The sequence below is a fragment of the Bubalus kerabau genome, chromosome 3 (genome assembly GCF_029407905.1).
Source record: "Bubalus kerabau isolate K-KA32 ecotype Philippines breed swamp buffalo chromosome 3, PCC_UOA_SB_1v2, whole genome shotgun sequence".
NCBI lineage: Eukaryota > Metazoa > Chordata > Mammalia > Artiodactyla > Bovidae > Bubalus > Bubalus kerabau.
Window position 1 is genome coordinate 12,987,069 of NC_073626.1, and position 25,506 is coordinate 13,012,574.

Consider the following 25,506-nt stretch of genomic DNA (forward strand, 5'->3'; position numbering starts at 1 on the left):
TGCATGGCAAATTCAGATTTTATTTTTTGGAACTTTCTGCAATTTTTTTGAGTATTTAATCCAAGGCTGACTGAATTTGTGGGTGTGGAACTGATCGCAGTATGTACATCTTCAGTTATACAAGATAATGCCAAATTATCACGCATTTAAAGGTTTCCTATTTTGTCAGATTCTTCTCCAGAATTATTACACATTGTTGTAGGTTGCCACCGAAGACATCCTTGCAAGAGGAGCTGTCTTCCTCGCACCCTCACTCATGTGGGTGTTTTATCACACTTTCTCTTTTCCAGTCTAATTGATGAAAAGAGATACCTTATTAAAGGTAAACTGACACTTAGGACTGTATTTTAGGGACTTCCCAGGAGGTCCAGTGGTCACGACTTCACCTTCAGTGCAGGGGGGATACATTCGAGTGCTGGTCAGGGATCTAACGTCCCACATGCCTTGGGGCCAAAAAACCCAGAAGCGATAGTATAACACATTCAATAAAGACTTTTAAAATGGTCTACATCAAAGACTCTTAAAAAAAAAGAAAAAGACTATATTTTATAATTAAACCTGATTAATGTTTTTTGTCTTGTTTGCAGCCTGAGACCTCAGACCATTGTTCCCTCCCAGAGGATCTAGTGAGTATTTCTGCATGTTTCAGATTAGCCAGCATCACACTTTCAGCGATAAGTACAAGTGAAACACAGTAACAGTGTTATGAGTGTCTTTATTTGGTTGCTGATCAAAGGCTTTTTAATCTCCCGTGATAACTATGTGATGAAAATGCTAGCAGGAATGGTGTTGTGAGTGATCCTCACCCAACTTGAAAAAAAAAAAAACACACTCAAATTTTATTGCTTTATGTTTAAAGGAAATAAAAAGGCAGAAACTGACACCGTGCCTTCCTACAAGGATCAGACTTGTTATACTTGTTTTCCAAGGGGGACTTTATGACCTTCTCGCCACTTGAATCGTTCCAGGAAACGAACAAGAGGCCCATGATTTGATGGTCTTGGCCCAGATTCAGCTGTGAGAGGGTTCTCGTGTTATTCTGACCTCAGTGTAACTGCTTTGTCCCGTCTCTGCCCAGATGTGGAAGGGGCAGCAGCTGGCAAAGTCTGGCCACGTGTCGCTCGTCTTAGGAAACGTTGCTCCCTGAGCTGACTGATTTTGCCACGTAAGCCAGATCCTACGGCTATTTCAGAAGATGATTTTTTTTTTAAATTATGGGTTTCTGAGTTATTCTGCATGACAGCGATTCAGGATTGTTTGTAGTTTTTCTAGATGTGAAACTCAGGGAATGTGATTGATGTTCAGGCAGAGGGCGAAATGACACCTGGCAGGTCTGTTCTGTTACATAAAGGGCTGCGTGAGACACACACATTAAAAAGAATAAATAAATAGCTTACACACACATACACCCACATTAAAAAAAAATAGCTGTACCCTCAAGCATTTCTACAGTAAAGCAGTGGCCCAAATAATTTCTGGATTCAGGGTAAATGAGATGACATTATAGAAAGAAAGGAAAAAATAACTTTAAATACAGTTAAAAAAAAATTACTTTATGAATATTTCCCCTACTGTTCAGACCATTGTGCTCTCAAGGAATCTGAACTTTAGGACAGGGGCCATATTCTTGGGATATAAGAACCTTAAAAAGTTCAGAAGAGTCATCCCTGGATGTTCATATGCCAGTTACTTATTTTTGTCTTCAGTTGAGAAAGAGTCTGGGGCAGGTTTATGAAATGGAACTTTCCTTCTTTGTGGTCCAGCCCAGGCTGGTCAAGGGTAGCCAAACCTAAAACAAGCCTTGAGGACAAAGATTGCAAACTGAAAAGCCATCAGGGGCCAGGCAAGTAAAATGAGTGTGTGAGGGACTTCCCTGGTGGTCCAGTGGTTAAGACTCTGCCTTCCAGTGCAGGAGGTCGGGGTTCGATCCCTGGTCGGGGAGCTGAGCTCTCACATGCCTCATGGCCGAAAAAAACAAAAGGTATATAACAGAAGCAATGTTGTAGCAGATTTAATAAGTAAAAAAAAAAAGGTCTGCATCAAAAATAGAAAAAAAAAAATGTGTGACGCAGCTGGGAATAATTTATGAGGGATGTTGGGGCTTGTAGTAAGCTGAGAAAATGCTTGCCTGAGATTTGGACTCTGAAGGGCAAATAATGCATTTTTAATTCACAAACCACAGCTTGATGGCAGGTGGCATTTTCTTGGAGACTGGAGAACTAACATCAGAGGGTTCCTGAGCCCAGGATTCTCCTCTATTAGATTCCTAGAATTCCTGGAGCATACATTCAAGATCATGTTTAGCCAAGTCTGACTAGTGTAGGATTTCTGGCGTGTTGCTTTAGAAGCAGGTAAAGTTTATTTTTATCACAACAGTCATCACCAGGCTGCCTTGATCGAATGACTCCATATGTTAATTCAAAATCTGGAATAGGATCACATATGTTAAGACCAAAAATAGTTTCTTCAGTCTACATGGAGCATCTTATTTTGCTGATTGTCATGTACTTTTCCCTCTGAAAAAAATTTTTAGTAACCTCTGGCAAAAAAAGCAGTAATATTTGACTGCTACTTCAGAGAATTTTTTTTTTTTTTGCTGAATTTTGCAGTTTCCATTGTCTTTAGATCCTAAGTTAAAAGGGGGAAGGGCCAGGTGATAAATGGTTCCTGAACAGAAAGAAGTTCCTCGTGTTAGACTTAAACAAACCCAGGCTTCCAGGAGAGTCAGTGGAGGCACCATTAAGACTTATCTGATGTTGGGACTTCCCTGGTGGTCCAGTGGCTGAGGCTCTGTACTCCCAATGCAGGGGGCACGCTTTTGATTCCTGGTCAAGGCACTAGGATCCCTCATGCCGCAGGACGCAGCCAGAAAAAAAAAAAAAAGACTTAACTGGTGTTGGTGGCATTTTTTGCAGGGGAGAGAGAGACCTTTTGCTGTAGATCTGAAGGAACTTGGCCTAAGAAACATTCTCTCCAGGTCTCCTCAGGGGTCTTTGTTTCTGAATCTGCCTATGTAGGACTCTGGCCTAGGACTGAGGAGTGGGCGAAGGCAAAGGAGAAGGGTTGGGGATGAATGAGGATGAATGACATGGCAAGAACCCTCTGTCCTTGGTGGACCCTGCAAGTTCATTTCTTGTCCGCCATTGTCCCTCTTTGTCTTGCTCTGCCCCCTTGCAGAGAGTGTCGGAAGTGTCCAACCATTGGTGGTACTCCATGCTCATCTTACCTCCTTTGCTGAAAGACAGCGTGGCCGCACCCCTGCTGTCGGCCTACTACCCAGACTGTGTGGGCATGAGTCCATCCTGCACCAGCACGCACCGCGTGACCAGCGACGCCAGCCCCGGGAAGCTGGAGCACCCCAAGGCGGTCCCCTCTGTGCTGGGTGAGAGCTGGGCCTGGCCCTCCCTGCCTTCCCTCCCCTACCTTGCCCTGGAAATGTGTGGGTGAGCAGAATGGAAAAGATGGTTTCTTTGTTGGGTTGTTTTAAATGTGTTCACTTAGTACAAAGCACCTCATTATTTCATGAATCTGGTTTTACTGTGGATCACTCGTATTATTTATATACATTTGTTCATTTTCCCCTTAATCATTGGGAGGACCTGTAACACTTGTCTAGGAATCGTACCTACGGAGTTTAATGAGCATTTCTTTGAAAGTTGGATAGCTGCGTAATTTGATGATCGTGCCTACTCACTCTGACACGCCAGAAGAAAGTTTTGACTCAAGCCACTCTTCTTTTTTCTCTTTGAGTCATTCTGCTTCTAATTATGCCATTGATAATTATAGTCAAATGACCCACTCTTGAAAAAACTTCAGGTCAAGGCAAGCAGACTGATGACTGTTTACTTTCAGGGGATTTAAAAAATTCTCCATCAGAATTCTCTGTGCACGAGCGAGAATTCTAGATCATCTCCTGCACACTGCTGCTGCTAAGTCACTTCAGTCGTGTCCGACTCTGTGCGACCCCATAGATGGCAGCCCACCAGGCTCCCCTGTCCCTGGGATTCTCCAGGCAAGAACACTGGAGTGGGTTGCCATTTCTTTCTCCAATGCATGAAAGTGAAAAGTGAAAGTGAAGTCGCTTAGTCGTGTCCAACCCTCAGCGACCCCATGGACCGCAGCCTTCCAGGCTCCTCCGTCCGTGGGATTTTCCAGGCAGGAGTACTGGAGTGGGGTGCCATTGCACACTAACAGACTTCATCTTTGGTGCAAGTAGATTTTGACATTGTGGGCTTTTACTAAGGTTTTAACTAGTAGCACTGGACCCTCTAAAAATGTGGATGTGGTCAAGATCACAACTGAAGTGATAAATCCCAGTGTTACCAAAGGTGGAATGAAACAGGCCCTAAGATGCTAATTAGTCGGTATGTACATATATTAAGGGCAGTTTGGCAGTGTAAATCAAAAACCTTATAATAGATCCTCTTTGGATGTAGGAATTTACCCTAAATTATCAAAGATTATCAAAAGTAAGTCCAAAGATGTGTGGCGTTGTTTATAGTAGTAAAATAATTGGATAAAATCAAAATGCCCAGAAATAGGGGAGTAGATAATAAATAAGATAGCATTGTATGCCCCTGAAAGTCATATTTAATGACATGGGACAATGTTCTTGAAAAGCAGGTAAGAAAAACAGCCTTTTCAGTGCATTTTTTGGGCTTTTTTTCTTTCGTTCCTAGAAACAGAACGTAGGTTAGACTGAGTTTAACACCACTCAAAGATTATCAGGGGTTAGTCTTCTAATTCAGAGAAGGCAATGGCACCCCACTCCAGCACTCTTGCCTCAAAAATCCCATGGACGGAGGAGCCTGGTGGGCTGCAGTCCATGGGGTCGCAAAGAGTCGGACACGACTGAGCGATTTCCCTTTGACTTTTCACTTTTCACTTTCCTGCACTGGAGAAGGAAATGGCAACCCACTCCAGTGTTCTTGCCTGGAGAATCCCAGGGACGGGGGAGCCTGGTGGGCTGCCGTCTATGGGGTCGCACAGAGTCGGACACGACTCAAGCGACTTAGCAGCAGCAGCAGCAGCAGCAGTCTTCTAATTAGAAAAACTCCAATGATAGTTTCTTTTAAGATATATTTCCATGGGGATTTGGCATTCAGTTGGGTTTGGAATTTCAGGTTTGCAAAATGAAGTTGTTGTTCAGTTGCTAAGTCATGTCCAACTCTGCGACCCTGTGGCCTGTAGCACACCAGGCTTCCCTGTCCTTCACTATCTCCTAGACTTTGCTAAATCTCATGTCCATTGAGTCAATGATGCCATCCTACCATCTCATCCTCTGTTGCCCCCTTCTCCTCCTGCCTTAGATGTTTCCCAGCATCAGGGGCTTTCTCAGTGAGTTGGCTCTTCATATCGGGTGGCCAATGTATTGGCGCTTCAGTTTCAGCATCAGTCCTTCCAATGAATATTCAGGGTTGATTTCCTTTAGGAATGATTGGTTGGATCTCCTTGCAGTCCAAGGGAACTCTCAAGAGTCTTCTCCAACACCACAGATTGCAAGATGATGACATTCTGGAAATCTGTTGAGAAACAATGTGAATATGTAACACTCAAACATGATTAAGATGGCAGATTTTATAGCACATGTTTTTCTTTAACAAAAACTTAAAAAAAAATTTCTGTGCCACAGAAATTGAATTTGTGAAGAAAGAATGGGGAAATATTTTTTAATTTCCACCTGCTGCTGCTGCTGCTAAGTCGCGTCAGTCGTGTCTGACTCTGCAACCCCACAGACGGCAGCCCATTAGGCTCCTCTGTCCCTGGGATTCTCCAGGCAAGAATACTGGATTGGGTTGCTATTTCCTTCTCCAAATTTCCACCTAGCAGGTCTAATTGGACAGAGAAGTGGAGGCATTTACGTAGGACAGACCAGGAAGCTTGTCTAGGCCCTTCTTTCTGGTTTGGTTTTGTTTCTGCTCTTCAGCTTACCTGGATTTCCCTGGTGGCCCAGACAGTAAAGAATCTGCCTGCAATGCAGGAGACCCAGGTTCAATCCCTGGGTTGGGAAGATCCCCTGGGGAATGAAATGGCAACCCGCTTCAGTATTCATGCCTGGAGAATCCGATGGACCGAGGAACCTGGCAGGCTACAGTCCATGGGGTCACAGAGTCGTACACCACTGAGTGACTAACGCTCACCCAGATTTGGAATTTACAGCCTGTGAGATTTACTCCTTTGCTTCTCCCCTCAGTTCCAGGCATGAACCGGTACTTCCAGCCTTTCTACCAACCCAACGAGTGCGGCAAAGCCCTGTGTGTGAGGCCAGACGTGATGGAGCTGGATGAGCTCTACGAGTTCCCGGAATATTCGCGGGACCCCACCATGTACCTGGCTCTGAGGAATCTCGTCCTCGCCCTGTGGTTCACTAACTGCAAGGTGAGTCGGGGGCAGGTTGGCCAGCAGCACGTGGACGCAGACTTGTCTTAGAGGAGTGGCTTGATCTTCAGATCTGTGCGTCTCCACCACACGTTTGGGTGGGGGCTGTCCTGTGCATTGTAGGGAGTTTAGGCAGCATCCCTGGCCTGTACCCACTAGATGCCCTAGCAACCACCATCCCCCCAACCCAGTGTGATAGCCAAAAATGTCTCCAGATATTGCCAAATGGGGCAAAGTCTCACCACCTGAAAACCACCGCTTTAGACCACGTGTCACAGAATTCTTGACGCTAGTGAGTGAGTGTACAGTGCAAAGTTGGGTCAGGGAGTTCCGATGACAATGCCGGGAGAAAAAAGAATAAAACATTGAAGACTGAATCCTAAACCCCCTGGAGGACAGGAATTCTTCCTCAGTTTGTTATCCTCAAGCAACTGAAACCAGTGATTGGTGCTTTTCTGGGACTGAATGAATGTGAGGGGCTTCAAACAGCACTTGCCTTGAAAGGGATGAAGGTAAATTGGGGGATGGACCGGGTGGGGGGACTACAATTTGTTTTTTTTTTAAGCAAAGTCTTCCCTGACCCTCATATTTTTCCAATGTATTTTCTTCTGCAATTATTTGAGTGACTGCTGAATGTAGAACATTTTGCCAGACTGCCAGTCTTGGTTAAAGAAAGATATTCCGGGTCTGCCCTGGTATTTCATTGAATTAGACCCCAGCCCTAGATGATTTGATTAAGTTACAGCTGTAAATGCAGTTGCTATGAATTGCACCGAGGTGAGTGGGCTGGGCATTTCCTCTCCAGCCGCCTTAAAGCAGGTATTGAACTAAGTAGCAAACATTTGCTGAACTAAACAAAACTGTGGTCAGAATTTTCCTGTAAATAAGCTGTGAAGGAAGATGCACTTTTCAGAAACAGCCTTGGGTTCATTTTTCTTGACATTTCTTTTTAGTTGACTTTGAAATTGGACTTATACTGTGGAAGACTCTGATTTAAAAAGTCCTCTGCTTACCAGTGTGGATCTATTTTAATTTGTAATAAGATCATAAGATGTATCTATTTAATACTCTAGTGGGAAAACTCAAATATGGTTGCTTTTAAGGAGTCAGAAAAACAAACAAGGAGTCAGACTAAATATTTATTTTTTAAGTCATGATTACAAACACATTTTTTAATCTTCTGCAGCAATCCAAGCCAATGTTGTACATGTTATTTCTTTCGTATTTTGAGCCTGTAGTCATCTTCCTGTGTTTGATCAGGTTCTCTTGGAGCTGGGGTTGGGGACAAGTAGAAGAAAGGCCAGAGTGGGCACCTCCCCGCTGCACCCCATGGCCCAAACCTGTTCTGACTTCACAACCCTGCAAGGAGGCCACCTTATTCTTGAATCTTTGAGATGAACCAACCCTTACCAAAGCTTCTGGAGTAAACAAAGTCAGGGTCTTTTTTTTTGTTTTTGTTTTTGTTTTTTTTTCTGAAAAGTTCCTAAGTCCGTTCCTCCTACATCTTATCAGTGATGAGAACCCAGCTTTTTCAGATCCCAGGGCCGGCAGCAGCCTGGGTTTCTATAACGGCCTTTGTTGTGTGATTTTTTGAGTCAGGAATATATCTGTGGTGTGCTCTGCACCCACACTCCCCATATCGGTCATTCTCTGCAAGGGGAAACTTAGGTGATAAAACAGAGATTGCCATGTGCCTCTTGTTCCTTTCTTTCCTCCTTTACCAGGCAGACCTCCCTTTGGTCTTACTATGTCTTAGTGATAAATGGTAGATTCCAGTTACCCTGGGAGGTTTTTTTTTTTTTTGGGTAGCTCAGATGGTAAAGAATCTGCCTGCAGTATAGGAGACCAGGGTTCGATCCCTGGGTTGGGAAGATCCCCTGGAGAAGAGAGTGGCAATCCACTCCAGTATTCTTGCCTGGAGAATTCCATGGACAGAAGAGTCTGGTGGGCTACAGTTCATGGGGTCACAAAGAGTCGGACACAACTGAGCACGAACACACCATACAGAACGTGCACGTGACATTTATCATTTTTACCATTTTAATCATTGTAAAATGTACAATTCAGTGGCATTAAGTACATATACAGTGTTGTATAACCATCAGTTCTCTGCAGTTCCAGAACTTTTTCATTACTCCAAGAGGAAACCCCACACCCATTAAACAGTGACTCCCCACTCCTTTCTTCTCCCAGCTTCTGGCAACCCTAACCTACTTTCTGGGCCTCCCTGGTAGCTCAGCTGGTAAAGAATCTGCCTGTGATGCAGGAGACCCTGGTTCAATTTCTAGGTCAGGAAGTTCCCCTGGAGAAAGGATAAGCTACCCACTCCAAGTGTTCTTGGGCTTCCCTGGTAGCTCAGATGGTAAAGAGTGTGCATGCAATGTGGGAGACCTGGGTTCAATCCCTGGGTTAGGAAGATCCCCTGGAGGAGGGCATGGAAACCTACTCTAGTATTCTTGCCTGGAGAATCCCATGGACACAGGAGCCTGGCAGGCTACAGTCCATGGGGTCCCACAGAGTTGGACATGACTGAGTGACTAAGCACAGCACTGCCTACTTCCTGTCTCTATAAAATCTGCCTATTCTGGGTGTTTCACATAAATGGAATCCTATAACACGTGGCTTTTGTAACCAGCTTCTTTACTTAGCATGACATTTTCAAGGTTCTTCCCTGTTGTAGCATACGTCAGTACTCTATTTTGTTTTATGACCAAATCATATTTCGTGTATGGATAGACCACCTTTTGCTTTATACCGTCATCCACTGATGGACGCTTGGATCATTCCCACCTTTTGGCAATTCGAATAATGCTGCCATGCATTGAGCTCTTTCATACACAGGAATAGAATTCATGTATTGAGCTCTTTCATACATAGGAATAGAATTGTTGGGTCACATGGTCATCCTGTGTTTTCCCTTTTTGAGGAACCAAGACTTGTTTTCGGTTAGTTAGTTTAACAATCTGGTTTTATTTCCAAACACAGGAAGCTCTTACTCCTCAGAAATGTATTCCTCACATCATCGTCCGGGGTCTCGTGCGCATTCGATGCGTTCAGGAGGTGGAGAGGATACTTTACTTTATGACGAGGAAAGGCCTCATCAACACAGGAGTTCTCAGCGTCGGCCCTGACCAGCATCTTCTGCCTAAAGATTACCACAACGTAGGTGACCGTAACTCGAGCAGTGCTACCAGCGGTCATGATACATGATCGTACGTTAATAATACAAGTAAAACTCACATTATCGCTGTAAAAGCTTTAGCGAGACTTTTGTAGATTATGCGTTTCTTCAGGGAAAAGAATATAAACCACCATTCCCCTCAACGGTAGGAAAGAGGAAGGGGCGGATGGCTTAGGACAAGTACTGATGTGTTCTTTAGGGAAATAACTTTCTACAAACGGGACAGCAAAGAAATACAGATGAACTAACATTGCTTGGCAGTTGGCTTCTTCTAGTACATTTTTTTTTCATTGCTCTAATTGGATTTTTGTTTCTTTTTTTCTTTTCGTAAAGAAATCGGTCATCATTATTGGGGCTGGTCCAGCCGGATTAGCAGCTGCTAGGCAACTGCATAACTTTGGAATTAAGGTAAGACTTGGGGAACATGGAGGCGAAAACAGATGGTTAACTGCTCCTTTGGTCCAAATTTTCCAAGACTTGGAAACTAGTTCCTGATTTTAGCAAAGAATGCTTCATATATTATATGGTCCACGGGGTCACAAGAATCGGACATGACTTAGCGACTAAACTACCATATTTGGGGTAGCCTTCTTCCCCGAGGAAAGATATTCTTTTTTAAATTTTCATATCAAAATGCATTTTATTTTTATTAATTTTAGGAATCCTTTATTTTGTGTGTGTGTTGGTTTCTGCCATACAATGATGAGTATCAGCCATAATTATACATATATATTCCCTCCCTCTTGACCTCTCTTCCCCCCGCATCCCTAGGTCATCACAACACACCTAACTGGGCTCCTTGTGTTAAATAGCAGCTTCCCACTAGCTAGCTATATTATTTCTTTTTATCTAGTGTGTTGCCTTATTCTACTTGTTAAAAATTAGCCAAAATAGAGTCGATTACAAAAAAATTGTGCAATTCAGTATCTAATTTCCATTAGATTCATTCAAGTCTCCCAGATTTCTGGGACTTCCTAGGTCTGACTCATTTCTCCATTTTTTAAAAATTTGTTTTGCAAGGACTTGGGTTTTCCATTAAACCACACGTGAAAATCAATTTGGTAGAATTGAATTAGTCTTTCGCTGTGCTCTGTGTGGCTAAAAGAATCAACATTTTTCACAGCATCTTCTGTGCTGGCGGAGTTTCAGAAATGAGAAAGTTTTCAGTGGTTATGCCTCAGAGGTTTTCCTTTTGGTGGAATGCAAGATCTGCATCTTGGATTCTATATATACTACTGACAAAAACGGGAGAATCTGAGTTGAGTTTATAGGAAGTGTGTTAGCATTTCAAAATATTGTCTAAGAGGTATTAAGCAGTGAGGTATTTTAATTGGCCATATGTATATTTCAGCAATAAATATTAGGACCAAGGTTTCTTGTTTTTCGCTTGGGAAACTCATATTATGTTACAGGGAAAGTTATTCCTGAAAAAAACTCTATGTATACATATATATTTATATGTATAACTGAATCACTTTGTGGTACACCAGAAGCATTGTAAGTCAACTATATTTCGATTAAAAAAAAAGTTATTTCTAGCCAAAGTCAGGGGAGGACGAGATTTCTTTAGCATTCAGCCTTCCTCTTATAAACGAAAAAAGAAACTAGAAATGGATGGTTCTGGGTTCATCTGAAGTCAGAAAGAAGGTGGAGAGTCATGAGTTGTAGCCTTTCTAGTTGGAGGAAATGAGGAGTTTAGGTCCGAGGAAGAAGAATATTCAAGAGACCTCTGTTGTTCTCCCCTTTCTCTGGGGAAACACCCCTCCTGGTTAGGAAATAGATGCCTCTGAGTAACCTCAGAGATGCGTAGCCCGGGGAGCCTCCTGGAGCCCTCTGAAGGAGCGCTCCTAGGGCTCCAGAGGTGAAAGGACAGCTTTTGCACGGAAGAGGATTCCCATTTTCAGCTTCTACAACCAAGGGCAGGGTCACTGTCTGAGGCACAGGGCTATCCACCTGAGAGCAGCTCCCCCGCCTCCAGCATCAGAAATCTGGAGGAGATAAAGTAATCTGGCTGTGGGACCAGTCTGTGCTGGCCAAGCCCATGGGGTCATGCTTTGAATCACATGTGATTTTTTTTTTGTCTGTTTTGCAAATACGTTCACTCGTGTCATAGATTCCACATATAAGTGATATCATATGGTATTTGTCTTTCTCTTTCTGACTTCACTTAGTATGATCATCTCTAGGTCCATCCATGCTGCTGCGAATGGCATTATTTTGTTCTTTTTCTGTGGCTGAATAGTATTCCTGTGTGTGTGTGTGTGTGTGTGTGTATACATATACACACACCGCATCTTCTTTTTCCATTCATCTGTCGATGGCCACTTGGGTTGTTTCCACATCTTGGCTATTGTGAATGGTGCTGCTATGGACATGCTGTGGACATGGGGATGCGTGTATCTTTTTGAATTATAATTTTGTCCAGAGAGACGCCCAGGAATGGAATTGCTGGATCCTTGACACACTGCCCTCTTTTTAAAGTCGTTTTTCTAATAATATGGTAATATATTAATGAGATGCAAAACTCGTCTTATTGTGTCACTTTACCTTTGTACTGCATTTGGGATGACTGTTCCATCTTCTTCAGCTTCTCCGATTGTCTGTCTTTTTAGGTGACTGTCCTGGAGGCCAAAGACAGAATCGGAGGCCGAGTATGGGATGATAAGTCTTTCACAGGCGTCACGGTGGGACGAGGAGCCCAGATTGTCAACGGCTGTGTTAACAACCCAGTAGCACTCATGTGTGAACAAGTGAGTTTCTTTAAGATTTGTACTGTAGATGAACAAAAGATGGTCTCAGTTTGCTTGTGTGCAATATTAATATGCCTCTAGATAACATGTAATAAACACAGAATGATTTGTTGCCCCTCATCCCCTCTGAAAAGTAAATAAGAACAAGTACAGTCTTCCTTTCTCCTAAGGTGGAACTGGAAGACTTAATCTCCCCTCCCCCTCCTCGGTCTGTAATTATATTTGTGTGTTAATTTGCAGGCCACTAAATTAGCTTATTGCTGTAGGGTTGCCAGATTAAGCAAACAAAAATACAGAATGCCAATTTAAATTTGACTTTCAGATAAACACCAATAATTTTTTTGATATAAGTATGTCCCAGTATCACATGGAATGTTTTGCATGCACTATTTGGGACCTATTTATACTTAAAAAAAGTATTCATTGTTTATCTGAGAATTAATTGGGCTTCCTGTCTCTCGTTGAGCAACCCTACCTGATTTCTTTGAAGACCAAGGCTTTTTGTGAACTATCGATTGACGATCAGTTCAGCCTCAACTTCTGTGAGTGTCTGTGCTTTTGTGTGCTCTTTCCCGTGAGATCCCGCAGAGGAGAGAGGGCGTCAGAGCAGGGAGGGCGGTGCGCAGCACTAGCGTCGGAAGCATGGATAAATCTCGGTGGAGGGCATGGCCCGGAAGCAGTTGTTGGCGCCCCCCCATTCTCCGGTGCCATGCTGGTTTTTCACTGCCTTCCTTTGTGGTCATGACCTGATCAGCCTGTATTTTTGAGAGATCCTGACTGACCCTTTGCTCCACGAGAGCTCTGTCTGATTGCAGCTTAGAACCTGTACCTATTTTTTCCAGGGAAAACTTTTCACCTTCTTATTCTTATTATTTTGAAGCTTGGCATCAGCATGCATAAGTTTGGAGAAAGATGTGACTTAATTCAGGAAGGTGGAAGAATAACTGACCCCACTATTGACAAGCGCATGGATTTTCATTTTAATGCTCTCTTGGATGTGGTCTCTGAGTGGAGGAAGGATAAGACTCAGCTCCAAGATGTCCCTTTAGGAGGTATGGGGAGAATGGTGTTCTGATTGTTCCATCTGAGTCTCATTCTAACCTAAGCTTGATCAGCGGTAGCATCATTCATCCACGAGCCTGGGTGGACCCAATGAGAATAGTCCTTCGGAACATCCCTTTTGGACTGGCCATTCCACAAAGGGGAGCTAAACTGCCTCAGGGACCTTTAGATGTGTGTGTGTGCATGCACACACACACACAGCTTACTTCACACAATAGCCAATGTTTTAAAAAAAATCACATAAATGTTTAATTTTCAATTTCCCAGAAGAGCTTGCTTTTAAGAAAGCATGTGATAAGCTCTATGTGAATAACTAGCCACCATATAACGACTTTTCTAGATAAGAGTTTCGATGTGCCAGGATTTCTTTTCCTTTTTCAGACAGAAGATTAAGATTTTTTTTTTTATATATATTTTGTTTAAGAATGCAAGACTCTGTATTATAATTTAAGAATTTTAATCCAAAACTTTCAGGCTTTGGTACCAAATGGACCATATTCACCACGACCCCCTAGAAAACCTAACAGTAACAGCTCATTTCCCTGAGGGTGCCAGCTGAGATCTTACTACATTGCTTCTTAAATTGATATTTATTTAACCTATGATTTCATGACCTGAATGTATTCATTTGTAATTCTCGGGAGCATATTGGAGTCTCTTACATTGTGAGCATTTTAACTCAACTGTCAGGGTGTTAATTGGCTTCAACTTTGTGTTTCTGTGTGAGGGTTCTGGCATACGCTCCATCTCCGTTTGGGGTAAATTTCTCAGCAGGGATTGTCTGTCTCTTCTTTTAATCCTCTCATCCCACCCCACCCCCCATGACCTCAGTTCTTCACCTCTGAGACCGACCCACTTTCTAACCGCCCTTAGTAAAAGTGTTGACAGACAAACCATAACAGAACATTTTTAGAAACATCCTGGGGTTGACTGGGATCATTTAGCCAAATGTGGTAGTGTCCAGACCAAGTGGCAAGTTGTTGAATTTTCTGGAAGACAGTGACTAGGCAGACTTGCAGGATGTTCTCAGAATTTGGTTAGTGTTTGTGTGATAGTTGTTGGGCGGCGTTCTCTTTACGATTCCTTCAGGGTCATCATCTACAGAAATTAATACTGTTGTTTTGGCTTTACTTAAGTTATTACGGGAGGACCAACAATATTTACTCTATAAGTAGTTGTTTTATCATAGTGATATATTTTTTTGAAAAGCTTTAGTAATAATGCCCCCATCTCTACATGAGGTTACATCAGAGCCTGCCTAGTGGTATCTCAGCTGTCGGAGCTCTCACCTCATTAGATTTAGCTCAGAAGACAAAAGTATAAGTAGTTAGAAGCTAGAGTGAATTTCACAAAGCAAGTGGACTAACGCTTTAAAATGTTATTTACGTAGAAATCACATTAAGGCTTCTCTCAGCCTGCTTCTACTTTAATTTTATGTACTCTTTTAGCAATCTTGGTGCTTCCCACACCTTTACGAAACCTAAAGGAAAACAAAAACTGCATGGCGGGAGACAAGGATGGGATTGGTATGAGAAGGTACTGAAACTGGGAAAAAAACCAGAGGTCTAGGAACAAGAGCGTAGCACAAAGATGCCGTGGACCTTCATACAGCAGTCTAGCGTAAGAATGGAACATATTCTGGAGAAGGGAATGGCAACCCACTCCAGTATTCTTGCTGCCACCCCCCGCCAAAAAAAAAGCGGCTCAAAGAATGGAACATATTAATGAGAACCTTCAGAAAAAAAAGTTAACTGGTACCCAGTTCTGTTTCTAGTCAAGCATGTGCAGAATACCTTATAGAAGCTTTGAGTCTGCCGTGTCTCTGCTGGATGGTTGTCATCACTGGGAACATTATAAAGAAGTCATTTTTGCTGAGATACTTGTCAGGCACAAGCCTTTTCCCCCTCCACCTCCCCCCAAAAGGAATCTAAGACAATCATCGGAATGATAACACAAGGACATGCATATGTAGTTGAAAGTTCTAGTTGAATGGGATAGATAAGTGCTGGGGGTTGATAACCAAGGGAGCGATTGCTGAGGCTGGTAGTGACCAGGTGATGCTGGTCTATAAAGGATGGATGGGACCGGGGTGCGGGGGGAGGGCATTCCAAGGAGAAGCATGGTAGTAGCAGACGTTGCAGGGTTGGCATTTACCAGGAAAAGATTGAGTGAGTGGGCAGGTGGGGTTTGCTGTCTTTGGAAAGGCTAAAAATGTGCTCACTCTGTCTGGCTGTGGGTTTTGGAATTTATTACATAGGCAATGGAGAACCAGTAATTAAAGGTGTTGAGCTAGAAAGTTGCCTTTGTGAAAGTCCATGGTGGAATATTTGGAATGTTTGCAAGACATGATAGCCAGTCATCAGTCTATGATAGATCTTTTGGTCGAGGTGAGCTGTTATAAGAACTTGACTTTAAGGTGGTGCAGTAGGAGCGGAAAGGGAATGGGAATTCTCTCTCTGTATTTATATATACGGAGGTTACTTTTCCTTTATCTCAAGCAAAAGAAAAAATTGGTTCTCCACTAAGCAGAAGTGAAACAGGGTTGAAGACATAGGGCCCTCATAGCTTCGTGCCCCATTAAGATACGCTTTTCCTTTCTGAGAGAAACCAACCTTGTCAAGACATTTACCCTTTCCCCTGGGACTACCTGGGAAAGATCTTCCAAAGTTTGGGGCCTTGCGGGTTGAAGGAGGTGGAGCGCAAAGGATAAGGAATTGGACCATAATGTCCAAACTGGTTTTGTTTTTTTTTTTTTCCTGCTTTGCTCCATTCCCGTTGCAGAAAAGATAGAGGAGATCTACAAAGCTTTTATCAAAGAGTCTGGAATCCAGTTCAGTGAGCTGGAGGAGCAGGTGCTTCAGTTCCATCTCAGCAACCTGGAATATGCCTGTGGCAGCAACCTCCATCAGGTGGGCTTCGAACATGCTTGTTTCTCTGTGTGTTTACATATCAAAACATTGAGCCTGCAATGGTCTGGATAATGGGGGATCAATGGGTCTGCTGCTTAAAAGTCCCAGAACCACAGCTTTAGAGTATACAAATCCCATGGTGGTTTTGAAACAAATTCTTTAAAGCAGGAGAAGCCTTTCTGCAAATAATGATTGTGAAGATGCTCACGCTATAAACCTGAATACAGGAAGGCTGTTGTGCTGAGGGGCAGAAGTCACAAGCTTGTGTCTGTCCACTGCCCTCTTCAGGGGGCCCTCAAGGCGTGCCTGTGCAACTGGGAGCTGAAAACACTGTTCTTATTAAGAAGCCAGAATAGAGCATCTTTGCAATTAGGATCTGTTTGTCTTGCTAAAATAAATTTAAAACTGCCTAGGTCAGGAAGATCCCCTAGAGAAGGAAATGGCTACCCACTCCAGTGTTCTTGCCTGGAGAATTACATGGAGCCTGACAGGCGACAGTCCATGGCGTTGCAAAGAGTTGGACATGACTGAACAACTAACTTTCACTTTTCCATTCATGTCACCAACTCTGATCATACGACTTGGATATGCTGCACGTTGAATCACGGTTCTGTGACTGATCCCTGACTTAATTATCCTCTTTGGTAGGGGTGGGCGAGGGACAACAACTGATGTTTGCATTCAGTGATTCTTTGCAATTGGAATAACACTTTTCCAAAATCATGCTGCATTTCAGCTTCTATGGAATTTCCATGTTGAAGACATCTAGGTGGCATATTTCTATATGGAGTTGATCAGATGCGGGTCTCCTCTCATGGAATTCTCCCTTTCTAGTGTTGTTGATGTATAATACATCTTTTTGTCAGGGAGTGGTACCCATGGCCAAATCATATCTACATTTTGTTCTAAAATAAGCTTTCCTGTGCATTACTGAGAAATTTCCTTCCCCTGGCAGCAGTATCCACCTGGCTCCGGCTGCTCGTCCGTCACCCCCGCTCCCTTCCTGTTTCACCCTCTGTCCTCCTGCCTGGGATGGCTTTCCCCACCCTGGGTTCCTCTTCTCGTCCCTTGGGTGCAGGCCGCAGGTTTTCCACCATCTCTTGTTTTCCAACCTCTCCTGGTGTTTCCCAGGTGTCTGCTCGCTCTTGGGACCACAACGAATTCTTTGCCCAGTTTGCCGGTGACCACACCCTCCTCACTCCCGGATACTCCGTCATCTTAGAAAAACTGGCTGAGGGACTGGACATCCGGCTCAGGTCTCCCGTGAGTGTCCACAGCGGTGGGTGGCTCAGGTTTGGTGGCGTTTGGCGCATGTGAAGTTTGGGATTTGTAGATTACATAGCAGACAGGCGCCTGCTTTGATGTCCAGCCAGTGTCTACAGGTACTTTTGATACTATGATTAGTTGTATTATCCTTGTCGATTAGGTTGCTGCTGTTGTTGGAAACAATAGTGACTGAGATGCACTTTTATTAATAATCAAGCGTTCGGGTTGCTCACCACCTCCCTGATCCAGCGCGGTTCTTTTCATGCTTAAATTTTCCCTTCAAATATATATTTCTATGAAGTCATATTGTACATGGTTATAATCATAGAGGCAATTACATATATGTGTCTGTATTTCACCTTACACGAAGTTATAAAGACTTTTCCATATTCTGACATAATGTTTATAAATTTTAATGACTGAGGGAGAGTTCCCTGAAGGAAGTGATAACTGTTTAGTTCTTCGAATGCCAGGAAGTGGTTCCCCATAGCCTTGGAAATGTAAACTCCCATCATCAAAGAATTGGAGAGGACCCCGGATCGTGTGGTTCCATCCCTCATTATGTTTTCCATGATTGCTTTTCTTGAGCAGGTACAGAGTATTGACTATTCTGGAGATGAAGTACAAGTTACCACTACCGATGGAGCGGTGTGTACAGCGCAGAAGGTAAGCGCTGTGCTTGTGCTGCGTGCTGCCAGGGGCCTGGGACTGAGGGAGACCAGGCTTTTCCACCAAGCAGTTTGCCTCTAGCCATCTCCCTGGAACCTTATTTGACCTCTGCAGAATTCTGTATCTCCACTAGTTGTGTGTAGATGTACACATCAGATTTAATTCTTTGACCAGCATATAGATTCATGGCAGATGGAATTCTGGGTAGTCTGCATTAGTTCTGAGAGTTGAACAAGGGAAGAAATTCTTTGGCCAAATAAGTTTGTAAAGTATGATATATGAGTCTATGTTTCGGGTTAAATAAGAGCATTTTAAAGGCTCTGAGAAGTCCTGCATTTTAGCAACCTCTTTTCCTTTGTTTAATTCAGTGGTTTCTAAGTGGGTGGTGTCTTTGTTTTTGTACCAGAGAACCTTTTTTCAGGTCGAGAACACTCTGTGTTTTTATCTTGAAACTGGCAGAAGTACTTTTATGTCATTTGAATTTTTTGTAAACAGCTTTAGTAGGTGGACTGTGAAAGGTGCTGTAATGTAATAAATGAAATCACATTGAGATTTCTGTAGTGTTGGAAAACAAAGTATTGGGGGTGGAGGGGGCTTAATAAACCCCATCGACTTATTTAATTATGTCTGAAGTGTTTACCAAAGAGTGTAACTGATGAACTACCACTAGTTCCTAGACTGGCTGTGTTTTATGCTTTTTCAGGTAACTAAAAATATTTCATAGTCCTTGGTATTCATACAGAAATGACGGTTTACATGTCAAATGGGAAAGACAGGGTAGTGTATAATTCCAGGGGGGATGGATAATTCCTCATATTGTTCCTGCCATTAACTAGCCAGGTAGTGAGTGTTGGTCATATAGACTTTGGACTAGCAGCAGTTCTTAGCCCTGGCTGCGCTTCTGAATCACCTGTGGTGCTGGTTTAGTCACCAAGTCATGTCTGACTCTTTGCGACCCCATGGACTGTAACCCACAAGGCTCCTCTGTCCATGGGATTTTCCAGGCAAGAATACTGGAATGGGTTGTCATTTCCTTCCCTGGGTAGAATCACCTGGGAGGTGCTTAACAGAAAGGTTACAAAGCCCCACCACACATAGGTTCTTGCTGAACTCGTCTGGTCATGTTTTTAAAGCTTCCCAAGTGATTCCAACATGTGACCAGAGTTGAAAACCACTTGTCAGTAGCATCCATATTTGTGATTCCCCAGGTGAGAATCAGGCCAATATCTAATATGCCTCCTAATGGTAAAAAAATTTTTTAAATACCACCTTATAAAATCGTAGGCTTCTCTTGTGGCTGAAGCTGAAACTCCAGTACTTTGGCCAGCTCATGCGAAGAGCTGACTCATTGGAAAAGACTCTGATGCTGGGAGGGATTGGGGGCAGGAGGAGAAGGGGACGACAGAGGATGAGATGGCTGGATGACATCACTGACTCGATGGACATGAGTTTGAGTGAACTCTGGGAGTTGGTGATGGACAGGGAGGCCTGGCGTGCTGCGATTCATGGGGTCACAAAGAGTCAGACATGACTAAGCGACTGCACTGAACTGAACTGAACTTGTGGCTCAGATGGTAGAGAGTCTCTCTGCAATGCAGGAGACCTGGGTTTAATCCCTGGGTCAGGAAGATCCCCTGGAGAAGGGCATGACAACCCGCCGAAGTATTCTTGCCTGGAGACTCCCATGGACAGAGAAGCCTGGTGGGCTACAGTTCATGGGGTCACATAGACTCAGACCTGACTGAGTGACTGACACTCACAGGCCTTATGAAACCGCAAGTCAGCGCGTGGCTCAGGACAACACGCTAGGTGTACTAACCCTGCTGTGTCCCCCTCTGCCTGACCCTGACCCGGCCCATTGACTCTTTTTCTTTGTATTCTGGCTTTTAGAGAAATTAGAGTAGAGTTTCAGGCTGTGATTCAAAAAGCCTGCTCTGAAATGACGAAAGCAGGTATTTTTAGTAGTCAGCACGCATCACACAGTTTCAACTGGAAGTTACCCCAGCTTATAAGTGAAAGATTTCCAGCCCAACAGGGTACATTGATAAACACTTGACAGACTGTAAACAGTTCATTCTTTCCCACAGGTGTTAGTCACTGTGCCGCTGGCTTTACTGCAGAAAGGTGCCATTCAGTTTAATCCACCGTTGTCAGACAAGAAGATGAAGGCCATCAACAGCTTAGGAGCAGGCATCATTGAAAAGGTGACTGAATTACTTAAGCCTGGAAACTAGAGAGATGAGGATCAGATGACAGGGATCCCCAAACTTCTGGTATTGGGAAATAGGTGATTTTTGAATCCATATCACATTTGAAGACTTCCTTTTCCTTTGAGTAATTGTTCCTGAAGAATACAGAAGGATATCATCAAAACAAAAAGAGCAGAGCGGACTGAGCTCTGCAAGTTTTGATTCAGGAGAAAGACTTTTCATTATTCAGGGTTTGAACTGGGTATATAAATAAGCAATTCTTTTCCCCCCTGCTTTTCATATCTACTGTTCACTAGTGGTAGCAGTAATAGTTTAGTCGCTAAGTCATGTCTGACTCTTGCCACCCCCATGGACTATAGCCTACCAGACTCCTCTGTCCACGGGATTCTCCAGGCAAGAATACTGGAGTGGGTTGCCATTGCCTTCTCCAGGGGTTCTTCCTGACCCAGGGATGAAATCTGGGTCTCTTGCACTGCAGGCAGATTCTTTACCAACTGAGCTACCAGGGAACCCCTCGTACCCTTCACTAATTAGCCCCAATGAGGAGAGTGTTTCACTTCCTGTGCCTTGAAAAACTGCATTAGCAGAATCTGCCAGTGCTGCGGTAGGTACCAGCAGAATTATGAGTAGTAAGACTTTTATCTCCTGAACATAAGCTTCAAGACTAAGTCTCAGCAGTGCTCTGCATCTTCAGATTAGCCTAGAGGTTGTCAGTGGGTCCCACCATTATCCGTGGGAGGACAGGACTGAATGGCATTAAAAAACATGTTCACAGAGAGAACAAAGGATAGAAGAATGGAAAGGGAGTATGTTTGAGTTTTTTGGAACATCTTTTTTTGTTTTTTAACATAAGTAGTGAAGAGCTATGGGTGGCTTCTTAGAGATTGCCACACTTTTGATTTCAGTGAACTCTTAATAACCACCTTTCTCTTGCTTGCTTTCCAGATTGCCTTGCAATTTCCTTATAGGTTTTGGGACAGTAAAGTTCAAGGGGCTGACTTTTTTGGTCACGTTCCTCCTAGTGCCAGCAAGCGAGGGCTTTTTGCCGTGTTCTATGACATGGATCCCCAGGTAAAGTCATGGGTGTTAGAACGTGGCTTGAATTCCCTTGTTAAGAGTTTAGAATTTGGTTTGGTAATTACCCCCATGTCAAGCCCAGGAGCTAATGGACATTGTGGACACTCTGGATGTCTGTATGCTGGGGGGACACTTGCAGGGCACGTTTTCCTGTAGGAAAGGAGCCCCTGTATCTCTCATATTTTCTTAAAGGACTAATGTTGGTCCTTGGGAAATGAATTCGTTGCCATGGAAGTGGAAGAATTCTTCCGAATTCCTCTTAGGGAGAGTTGGTGATAGCACAGTAATGAATGGTACTTGAAATATACTCCCCAAGGGTCCTCCGGGGGGGAGAGGGGCAGGTATGATTGGCCCACACGAGGGCGGGTCTGGGATTCACTGGACGTGATTGGTTGGGGGAGGAGGACCCAGGACCACCTGGGCTTGAACGTGATGGTTGTGCTTATGTCCTGCCAAAACTTCACAGTTGTTTTTCCTCGGGCCCATTTGTCCCAAGACACTTTATCTTCAAAAGTTCCACATGGGAGCCAAGAGCAGAATGTCCTTACTGTTTAAGAAGGGGGTTTTCTCCCCCCATTATTTTATATGCAGAGTTCCCTTCTCAGTCTCATTGCATTTCTTCTAAAACAAGTTCTTAGAAGGGAAAAGCCAAGAGAATCCGGGGGTTTGATATGTAAGTGACTTCTGGAGTTTTTCCAGCAGGGAACAATAAAATGCGTAAATGAAGGTGGGTGGCCCGGGCCACAAGACAGTAGGAAACGACGATCTGTGACCTGTGAGGATGAGGGCCAAAAGGTCATTCGGGTTTTTGCACAAGATCGGATGGAAACACCCGAATGAACTTTTTGGCCAACCCAGTGCTTAGACTCGAGCATCTGGAGACTTGGGTCCTCAAAGGCCGGCCTGTAATGTGCTTTCCCCGTCATGTGCCCAGAAGCAGCACAGCGTGCTGATGTCAGTGATCGCGGGGGAGGCGGTGGCGGCCGTCCGGAGCCTGGAGGACAAGCAGGTGCTGCAGCAGTGCATGACCACCCTGCGCGAGCTCTTCAAGGAGCAGGTCAGACATGCCCTCTGAAGAGAGAAAAACAACGCTTGCCGCTGACTTCCCGTGCTCTTCAGAGTGGCACGGGCCCAAAGCAAATCCATTCGTACTGAGCATGAAGGGGCTCAGGGCCATGGGCCACAGTCTTCCTCTCTCTTTTAATATCCAAGTGTTAATTGCTTGGCTGTGTCCAACCCTTTGCGACCCCATGGACTGTAGCCCGCTAGGCTCCTCTGTCCATGGAATTCTCTAGGCAAGAATACTGGAATGGGTTGCGGTGCCCTCCTCCAGGGGATCTTCCTGACCCAGGGATTGAACCTGGGTCTCCCACATTGCAGGCAGGTTCTTGACCATCTATCTGAGTCACCAGGGAAGCCCCAAAGTCCCTCTTAAGCATTAGTTTACTCGGGCCACCATGACAGACTGCCCCAGACTGGGTAGTCCAAGCAGCAAAAATTCATTGTCTCACAATTAAGGAGGCTAGACACCAGATTGAGGGGTTGGGGAGCGGGGGTTGGTTTCTCCTGAGGCCTCCCTCCTTGGCTCACAGAAGGCTGCTTCCCCTGTGTCCTTGTGTGGTCTCGCCTCTGTCTATGTTGTCTGTGTTCAAATCCTCTCTTCTTAGAAGGGCACTTGGCATCCTGGATTAAGGCCCACCTGAATGACCTCATCAAAGTCCTATCTCCAATAGAGTTGCTTTCTGAGGTCCTGCGGGTTAGGGTTTCATCATCTGAATTTGAGTAGGGGGACACAGTGAAGCTCACAATAGTACCCCATTCCTCCTTTTACACTCTCTTCCTTTTTTTCCTCATATCATGCACACCCCCTTTCTCTCCTCAAGAGGGAAAAGACTCAGCATTTTCCACAGATCCTATATTTGGGTATCCTGTTCCCAAACCCTCGCAAGCTTTGACAGCAGTTTTCCATTCAAAGGGACCTTGGCCAGAATTTTCTTGCACCCCCCACTGCTAGTCTCTTTCCCTTTTCTCCAAGAAGCTCAAGGTACTTTCTATTCGCCAGTTTACTAAATCTCACCGTCTCTGGAGATTTATAAATGGCACGATGTATCTCTTTTCCCGATAAAGGAGCAGAAGTAGAAAGAAGAGAAATGACACAGAACATAACGTACATTAGAAAGAGGGGGGCCCTCGGGGTATTGCTTATTTTACATGGTGCAATTCTTTCTCACCATAGTCCCTTGCCTGGGACTTTTGTCTCAAAATTTGTTTTCAAATCAGTTATTTGGAACTTAGCACACAGTTTGCACAGAAATCTGTTTCATGGTGGCGCTTGGCAGTGGTCAACCTACAGAATTATCTGAAACTTAAAGAGTGAAACATGACCGGTGTAGCTGTTCTGTGGAGAAGCCTGTTTAGAATTCCAGTCAGAGGTCCTCAGACCCTGCCCGTCCCTCTCCTCCTCTGGTCCAGCGTGTTCCAGGTGACGAGAAGGGGAATGTGTGTGTGTTAGTCGCTCAGTCATGTCCGACTCTTAGCAACCCCATGGACTGTAGCCCGCCAGGCTCCTCTGTCCATGGATTTCTCCAGGCAAGAATACTGGAGTGGGCTGCCATGCCCTCCTTCAGGGGATCTTCCCAACCCAGGGACCGAACCTGGGTCTCCTGCATTCGCAGGCAGATTCTTTACTGTCTGAGCCGCCAGGGAAGCCCCAGGGAAGAGGAATGCCCGGACTCTTAGCCTTTGGTGATGACCCCTGGTAGGTGGGGAAATTGTCTCTGGCAGAAGGACAAGGTGTTGAAGTAAGGAGATATGTGGGTGTTGGGCAAAGTCAGAAAGATGGGGCAGCGACAAAGGAAGAGACACAGATACGGAGGCTTGCGCAGAGCAACAGGCAGGCAGGAGGGTCATATGGGAACTGCTGTCCCAGAATGCCACAGGGATTAACTCACTTTCCTGATGGAGGGAGGGCTGTAATTTTAGAACGGTTGGGTTGCAACCAGTCCAAGTCCCTTCCGATCCCTTTTGCTTGACACAGGAGGTCCCAGATCCCACCAAGTACTTTGTCACCCGCTGGAGCACGGACCCCTGGATCCAGATGGCCTACAGCTTCGTGAAGACGGGGGGCAGCGGGGAGGCCTACGACATCCTTGCTGAGGAAATACAAGGAACCGTCTTTTTTGCTGGCGAGGTGGGTTTCGTCACTCCGACCCCGATTGCTTTCATTTGGATCACTTGCTTTTAGCTGAACTGGTCTGCGTTCAGAGTTTAAAAGCAACGTCAAATACCGTCAAAAGTCTTGTGGCAGCGAACGGCAGGTACCCTGACAATATCCTCCTCAAATTCCCTGAGCAGCCGTTTTTAACTCTTTTTGCTGTTTTCTTCTGGAGTTTACTTCATGTCTTAAGATTTTTACATTGTTGTCTTTGGATTTAAGAAGTTAAGACATTACCTCCAGACTTCCTGTCAGGTTAAAGACTTAGCCTGTTTCATCTCTTCCTTCTCTGTTTACTTCACAATTTAATTTTAAATTAGTGTCAGTGCTTATATGATGTGGTTGCTTACTGCTGAGCCAGGAAGGCGACCACTGATTCTTTTCTTACACAGCTGTTTCCTCTTCAGTCATAGTAGCCTCTTCTTCCGTTAGCTTAACTCTTTTTATGCTGCTGCTGCTGCTGCTAAGTCGCTTCAGTCGTGTCTGACTCTCTGCAACCCCATAGACAGCCGCCCACCAGGCTCCCCTGTCCCTGGGATTCTCCAGGCAAGAACACTGGAGTGGGTTGCCATTTCCTTCTCCAATGCATGCATGCATGTTAAGTTGCTTCAGTCATGTCTGACTCTGTGCGACCTCATGGACAGCAGCCCATCAGGCTCCTCTTGTCTATGGAATTCTCCAGGCAAGAATACCGGAGTGGGTTGCCATTTCCTTCTTCATAACTCTTTTTATACCGCTTCTTAAGCCTCCCCACTTTTTTCTGTTGTTGTTGAGCCATGCCTGGGAATCT

General features: G+C 44.5%; 1 protein-coding gene across 3 annotated transcripts in view; it reads left to right on the forward strand.

The window, feature by feature from the left end:
• KDM1B (lysine demethylase 1B) overlaps positions 1-25,506 on the forward strand; it is a 43,144-nt gene that overhangs the window by 13,581 nt on the left and 4,057 nt on the right. For 2 of the 3 annotated variants that reach the window (XM_055570732.1, XM_055570733.1), the window contains 14 exons: positions 588-626; positions 3,178-3,382; positions 6,194-6,378; positions 9,364-9,540; positions 9,893-9,967; positions 12,172-12,309; positions 13,190-13,361; positions 16,153-16,280; positions 17,412-17,543; positions 18,138-18,212; positions 20,303-20,419; positions 21,371-21,496; positions 22,437-22,559; positions 24,540-24,692. In XM_055570732.1, coding sequence (XP_055426707.1) covers positions 588-626; positions 3,178-3,382; positions 6,194-6,378; positions 9,364-9,540; positions 9,893-9,967; positions 12,172-12,309; positions 13,190-13,361; positions 16,153-16,280; positions 17,412-17,543; positions 18,138-18,212; positions 20,303-20,419; positions 21,371-21,496; positions 22,437-22,559; positions 24,540-24,692 — 1,845 coding nt within the window. The remainder of the gene's footprint in view (positions 1-587; positions 627-3,177; positions 3,383-6,193; positions 6,379-9,363; positions 9,541-9,892; positions 9,968-12,171; positions 12,310-13,189; positions 13,362-16,152; positions 16,281-17,411; positions 17,544-18,137; positions 18,213-20,302; positions 20,420-21,370; positions 21,497-22,436; positions 22,560-24,539; positions 24,693-25,506) is intronic. The other variant, XM_055570734.1, reaches the window with a different exon arrangement.